At 39.7% G+C, this 7,620-nt stretch overlaps 1 protein-coding gene across 1 annotated transcript; it reads left to right on the plus strand.

Annotated features, from left to right (window-relative positions):
* Positions 1–965: 965 nt before the first annotated feature.
* On the plus strand, positions 966–7,200 carry LOC308296939 (HLA class II histocompatibility antigen, DRB1 beta chain-like). The gene is made up of 7 exons (XM_080740297.1): positions 966–1,060; positions 1,685–1,901; positions 2,750–2,817; positions 3,567–3,650; positions 4,116–4,229; positions 5,191–5,218; positions 6,703–7,200. The coding sequence occupies exons 1-6, from the start codon at positions 988–990 to the stop codon at positions 5,214–5,216; spliced, it is 582 nt and encodes a 193-aa protein (XP_080596423.1). The 5' UTR covers positions 966–987; the 3' UTR covers positions 5,217–5,218; positions 6,703–7,200.
* The last annotated feature ends 420 nt before the right edge of the window (positions 7,201–7,620 follow it).

The following is a 7,620-nucleotide window of genomic DNA, read 5'->3' on the forward strand; positions in this document are numbered from 1 at the left end:
TTCATTGGTTGTTGTAGAGTGGAGACTGTTGGAGAAGTGAGTCTGTGTTTGTGCTGCTCAGAACATCGTCTCATCAACATGGCTTCAGCTAAACTCCTGCTCGGTGTTTCACTGTGTTTCATCTGTCTCCATGGAGCAGGTAAACTCCTTTTATTTCATTAATCAGTTACTCATTCAGTTTGTGTTGACATTATAGATATCTCTGCTGTAAGGCCAAAACCAACTACAAAATGTTCATTTTCCAGAAAATGAGAAAACATCAAGCTCATTTAAGCGTAGAATTATGGTTTAACTATTGAAAAATAGCATATCGTCACTGTCGGGCAGAAACCTCATATCTCCAAGTTTCAAATTTTTCGTAAAGCCCTGCTTCATCATACAAGGCCGTCACACAAAAGTAGTGAAAACAGCAGATTAACAGTGTGCTTGTAGATCGGCTGTTTTCACTAGTTTGAACCATTTTTAAAATGATAAATGCAAAACGAATGGTTTTGGACATACATGGTTTTCACCCGACAACGATGATAATATACAAGCTTGTAGATCTGCTATTTTTGAAAAATCTTTGAAGTCTTTGAATATATCTTTTTTAAAAGTGAACATTTGTAACTCAAATATTTGCTTCTGGGTGGTCCCTGGAACAACATATTTTGAGATGGGGGTCCGTGGCCAAATACATGTACATGTAATTTTGGGGGTCCTTTACATGAAAAAAGTTTGCATTATACATTACATTATAGAGAGTACATATTTAAGACTGATGACATTTGAATCTTTCTATTTCCAGATGGATATCTTTGCTTTACGGCTGATCAGTGTGTGTTCAACTCCACTGAGCTGCAGGACATACAGTTCATCAGATCCTATACTTTCAACAGAATGGAGTTTGTGAGGTGGGACAGCAGGGTGGGAGAGTTTGTTGGCTACACTGAGCTTGGTGTGAAGAACGCAGAGAGATTGAACAAGGACCCTGGTGAGCTGGCTGTGATGAGAGCAGCGCCAGAGACATACTGCAAAGCCAACGCTGAGTCCTACTACTCCAGGGTTCTGGATAAGACAGGTTTGATTGATTGATTGATTGATTGATTGATTGATTGATGAGAGAGAGAGAGAGAGAGAGAGAGAGAGAGAGAGAGAGAGAGAGAGAGAGAGAGAGAGAGAGAGAGAGAGAGAGAGAGAGAATGTTCCATGGTTCACATGTTGTTAACGTCAGTCAAATGAAAAAAGAAAAAAAAAAGTTAGCAGATCTGCTCTTTCCGGAACATCACCCTAACCCTGTTGTACAATAGGATTTAAATGATTAAAAACACAACTCTATAGACTTGCTTCAACTTCCTGCTTTTATATTGAACTCAATGTTTTCAGTTCTGCTTTACAGGATCATGTGTTGCTTTACTTCTTTGTTTCTAAACTTCTTTTGTCCATATTAATTTGTGTAATGTCATTATACTTTACATATTTCTTTCGTTTTGTTTATGTAAAACATACTGTATAACTGTAAGTGCAAATGATAAGAAAATATTAAATAAGACAAAGATAAACCTTTAATGATCAGTGTGGGGATAATGAATGCCATGTTTTATGAAACTGTATGAACATGAGTTTGATTCAATAATTCTACTAACACACTAGTCGTACGGTAACCCTAACCCTAACCCTAACCCAACTGTTATTGTTCTTCCAGTGGAGCCCAAAGTGAGCCTGGCCTCAGAGACGCCCCCTGGTGGTGGTAAACACACTCACCTGCTGAGGTGCAGCTCCTATGGCTTCTATCCTAAAGTGATCCTGGTGACCTGGCTGAGAGACGGAGAACCTGCTACCTCTGATGTCACTTCCTCTTATGAGCTGTCCGATGGAGACTGGTACTACCAGTACCACTCCTACCTGGAGTACACACCCAGGTACACACCTAACAGACACCTAGACATAGAAATACACACCTCCACTGGTACTACCAGTACCACTCCTACCTGGAGTACACACCCAGGTACACACCTAACAGACACCTAGACATAGAAATACACACCTCCACTGGTACTACCAGTACCACTCCTACCTGGAGTACACACCCAGACACACACCTAATAGACACTTAGACATATAAATACACACTTCTACTGTTATGACCACCTCTACTCCTACCTGGACTGCACACATGTTACACACCTAATAGAAACCTATACATAGATATACACACCACTAAACATGAGTGGTCTATCACTTTGAAACTAAACTTGAGGGGTCTTTCAAAGATCAACCAGAACGATATTTTACTTTGATGTGGTGTCGTTACTCAAACATCTCTCTAGGACTAGGTGCAACATATAGGTTATTAAAAAAAAAAATATATATATATATATATATATATATATATATATATATATATATGTATATATATATATATATATATATATATATATATATATATATATATATATATATATATATATATACACACACACACACACACACACGAGACAACGTAGCGTGGACAGGTGATGAGAACTAGTACTTGTGCTAAAATCACTTATATCAATGCATCTGGTTTGTCCAATGTGATTGTACACATAACATAGCGTCGGCAGGATAGCCATTTAAACTACTAGCAGACACTGCTAATGTATATAATGTGTGTGTGTGTGTGTGTGTGTGTGTGTGTGTGTGTGTGTGTGTGTGTGTGTGTGTGTGTGTGTGTGTGTGTGTGTGTGTGTGTGTGTGTGTGTGTGTGTGTGTGTGTGTGTGTTTACAGATCTGGAGAGAAGCTCTCCTGCATGGTGGAACACCCCAGCCTGACAGAGCCTCTAGTGGTGGACTGGGGTATGTCACCCTGTTGTGTCGTACTCTGTCGCAGGCGTTCTAAAATGTTTTCATGAACAGAAGAATCTCCACATGTATGTTCTCTCTGATGGAAACCTCATATTATGTTCAAAACTGTTACCTTTCAGGATTCGAAAAAGTAGATCTATAAAGCCCCTTTTCACTGACATGGCCCAACACCACACCACACCACACCACACCACACCACACCACACCACACCGCCCACTTGTGCCAGGTTTTCCACTACAAGGACCTGGGTAGAGTGGTGTGATAGTGGTACTAGACGTGGAACTAAAAAAGTATCCAATCCAGAGTAGGTCTGAGCTATAGACCAAACAGGGCCAAACACTTCATAATGACTGATCACTCACTGACTTTTCATTTAGACCACCAGGATATTGTTGTAATACATGATAATAAATTCTATTGTGTTATAATCTATTATAGTGTATTATAATTATTATAGTAATACATTATAATAATTTATAGTATCATAATCACAGTTATAATCTATTTTAGTGTATTATAATTAGGCTAGTTGTAATACACATTTATATTGTATTATTAGTTTTTTACCGATAGGGGTACATTTGTGTAATGGAAAATGAAGATATTTGTATGTGGTGTGGTGTGCTGTGATCTAGTGTTGTGTGGTGTGGTGCTATAGCTGCAGTGGAAAGGGGGCTTAAGTGAGCTTTCAGAGGTTTCTGAATGTATCAGTGCACTCATAATGTTCTTATTATTCCAGTGGAGCCCTATGAGAGACTGACCTCTGATCAGGAGAGAATGCAGGAGCACTCCAGCCTGAAAGAGCCTCTAGTGGTGGACTGGGGTATGTCACTCTACTGTATTCTGTTTTAATCTACTCTACTGTATGACCGTGATTCTCAACGTTGTTCTTTGTTTCTCAAACAAGCAACTATATTCACCATGTCATAATAACATGTCATAATATAATATATTGGTGGTTCTCAACCTTTTCAAGCCACAAAATAATCATATTTGAACTGGGGACGCCCCACCGTGACCAGCACTTGGAACTGTAGGAGTCAAGGCATTACATTTAGATTGACTTGGTTCCTTCCAAAGATACATGTTGTGAAAATATCCGTTCTACAAGCTCACAAGGCCTCGCAATGCAAGGCTTCTTTCTTAGGTCATGTTTGACCAATGTTCGTCCATTTTTAATTGGTGGATTACTTTTGAATGGTCTTGTGTCCAGTTTGAGAAGCACTTGTCATCATTGTGTTGTGGTTGTTATGTTGTCATCATTGTGTTGTGGTTGTTATATTGTCAGATCCTTCCCTGCTGGAGTCAGAGAGGAGGCAGGTCCTCATGGGAGCATCAGGTGTGGTTGTGGGTCTGCTCTTCTCTCTGTCTGGATTCATCTACTACAGGAGACAAGAGCAAGGTCAGTGACACAGTAGTCTCGCGTAGCCAGACAACTATTCTACAATCTCCGAATGCTATATAGAGTCTGGAACGGCAGCTCCCGAACGGCGAGTATCGGAAGTAGCCACTGCTACACGGAACTGTAGTCCCACTGGAAACATATCAGAAGCACACTCGCACAGACAAAGTCATTCGAGCGGCATATTCTTGTTATGAGTGTATAGTTTAAGAAAACTTTGAAAACATCATGGAAGTAACACCAACAACACCAGAGAAAGACAAAATAATGCCCCAAAAAATATTGAACATAACACTGCTACTTCCAGTAGGACATGTTATTGTTACTGCACCAAGGGAGCGGTTGCGTTACATCCTCTTTATCTCGCACTCATCGTTTCTATTTCCGTGCCCCAGACTGTATGCCAGGAGCATTTGCAAATCACTTGACACATTCTGTGGGACCGGACCAGCCTACCACGTGCCTCAAGTCTACAGCCCTGATTGGCCCATTCAATTCGCCCGCTCTTCAGGCGAGACGAAATAAAATAAAATATCTCCGGGGTCAGTCCACACTACACACCACCCACCAACAGGGGGTGGTAATGTGCGGACTGATTTATCAGGCTAGGTTTTTCTACCCCTGAGCTATGCCTCCCCAAAAAAACCTGGTATAACAAGGTAATAACAATTATATGACGTGACTGTTGTGAGGGGCTAAATATGACTTCCATGCATTAAGCCAAAGTTGACAGACATGTGTTTTACATGATCTGATGTCATAACTTAGACTGATATTAATTTGTTTTGCTTCAGACAAAATGTTCTGAAATGAGTGTTAGATACTTCATATTTGACTATCTATCAATAACCAGATATATCTACCAACACCAATAACTAGCTGTATCTACTAACAATAACTAGGTCTATCTACCAGTAACTAGATCTGTCTGTGTGTGTATCCTTGTCACCCATCTCATTAGGAAGTCTCCCGCTGCTGAAGAACTGAAGGTGAGTACCTGTAGTTTCCTCCAAAACATATCCACGTTCACACAGTGTGTGCAACCAGATGGACCCTTAGAGATCTGTAACTCTGAGAGTGTACAGAATCTAAAATTGGAAGCATATGGACCCTTATGGGTCCATAACTCTGAGAGTGTATCAATGAAACCAAATGTACCCTTATGGCCTGTGTAGCCACTCGAAGGTTATCAAGCTGGTCCTGAACACATTATTACGCAATATTTCATGCTTTAAATATTTAAAAAAAAAATAGCAGATCTTCTTTTTTATGTTTCCGTCAATGTTTCATGCCAAGGACCCCCAAAACTACATGTATTTGGCCACGGACCCCCATCTCACAATATGTTGTTCCAGGGACCCCCATCTCAAAATATTGTATCAGGGACCCCCCAGAAGCAAATATTTGAGTTACAAATGTTCACTTTCAAAAAGATATATTCAAAGACTTGAATAAATAAATAAATAAATAAATAAATATATATATATATATATATATATATATATATATATATCACGGTTTTTCAAAAATAGCAGATCTACAAGCTCACAGCGCGGCACTCGGTGCTGCTCTGCGAGCTTGTATATCTGCTATTTTTCAATAGCTAAAGCATTCAATAATTCTAGGCCTAAATGGGTTAAATCCAGTCCATGTTATAACACTGCTCTAACACTGCTGTAGCCCCATGTGTGCAGTTTACCCCACCCTGAACAGGGGGCAGCCATATTGGATTGAAATTGGGCTTCTTCCTTACTTCCTTCACAGGTCATACCAATTTTACTAATTAAGGCTCTGCTCTAAGCGGTTCTTTCAATTTCAAGGACCTCACACAAATCGTTATACACATTATCACGGTAGTCATACGATCAAGACTGTAGTCATGTGATCAAGACATATCAGTCAGGTTTTTCTGAATTCATTCCGATTGGCTATGAATGTTGTGGCCTGTTTTGCATGAAACGCCAACCTAAATCTTTCAAATCAGCCACATGGTTGTGCTATAACAGCTCACACATTATTGGCCTCTAACTCTTGAATTGTTGTTGAAATGAATTATACTTGAGTATTAACTTGAGTATTGCCTATACTTTGTCCACAGCTGGTTATTATAGACTTTACAACAGTATAATTCGGTGGGCGCCCTACACACAGTTGCGACAGCTATCGTGTCTGTGTAGTCTGAGATTGAGGGGGGTAGGGACAGATCCAATGCATTGTCAATAGAAGGTTGTTGGTTTTTTGTCGTTGCCGTATCTCTTGGCCAAAAGACAGCATGTGGTTGAGCTAGAGACACGGCAATGACAAAAAAAAAACAACCTTCCATTGACAAAGCATTGGACCTCCTCCCCTCCCCCCTCATTCTCAGACCATACGGAGAAGATGTGTCACGCATTTGTGTGAGTCCGGCCTTAGAGGTTTGTTTTATTTCCACAGAACAATGCATGTTTCTAACAGGATTTTTTGTTGTTTTCAGAGATGAAGCAAGTCACTGCTGACCCCTGGTGGAGAGAGGAGGACATAATATGCCTGATAAATCTGCTTTTAAATCCATGTCAACAGAACCACACTGATGACTTGTATAACCTTTTTCACAACATGCGTCCTTTAAACCAGTGGTTCTTGAACGTTTTTATGTCAAGGATCCCCCCAAATGCTATGTATATGAAAAGATACTTTCGATAAAAACTGACATATTCAAGTAAAGTAAAAGTGGGCTGTCATGTTAAGTGGTCAGATGGGTGGGCTGCACATACTGTACACTTCAGAGCATTTTATTGATCAATCAATTGTGCGTCAGCTAGGATAAACGGTTATGCATTGGAATCACGATAAAAACCAAATTTTTCCTCTATCTTTACTTTTGTTTTATTATTTGGGGGCCCACTTACAATATCCTCACGGCCTACCAGTAGGCCACCGGACCACAGGTTGAGAACCACTGATCTAATGGACATGGAAATGAAAAAGATAATGCAATAATGACAATTGCAATCATTCATAGTAAATAATCATTTACTGTATGCAATCATTCATAATCATGCATTGTTTAATGGGATGTTTCATTCATAAAATAAAGCAAAGGAAAGCACTGTACATGTGTCACTTCCCGATGAAAGAGCCATGCATGCACGCATGCACACACACACACACACACACACACACACACACACACACACACACACACACACACACACACACACACACACACACACACACACACACAGGTTGGCAATTGCTTTATAATAGACTTTTTAATAAAGCATTTTTTTTGTTTAATTGCAATGCAGTTGAATCAGTATCAGGTTGAAATTAAATGCTCAGTAATTATGTAATTTCACAATTTCTTTTCTCAGCAAAATAATCAAATAATCAAACTATTCACAGTTCACAC

The sequence above is a fragment of the Nannobrachium achirus genome, assembly GCF_963921795.1.
Source record: "Nannobrachium achirus genome assembly, chromosome: 13".
NCBI lineage: Eukaryota > Metazoa > Chordata > Actinopteri > Myctophiformes > Myctophidae > Nannobrachium > Nannobrachium achirus.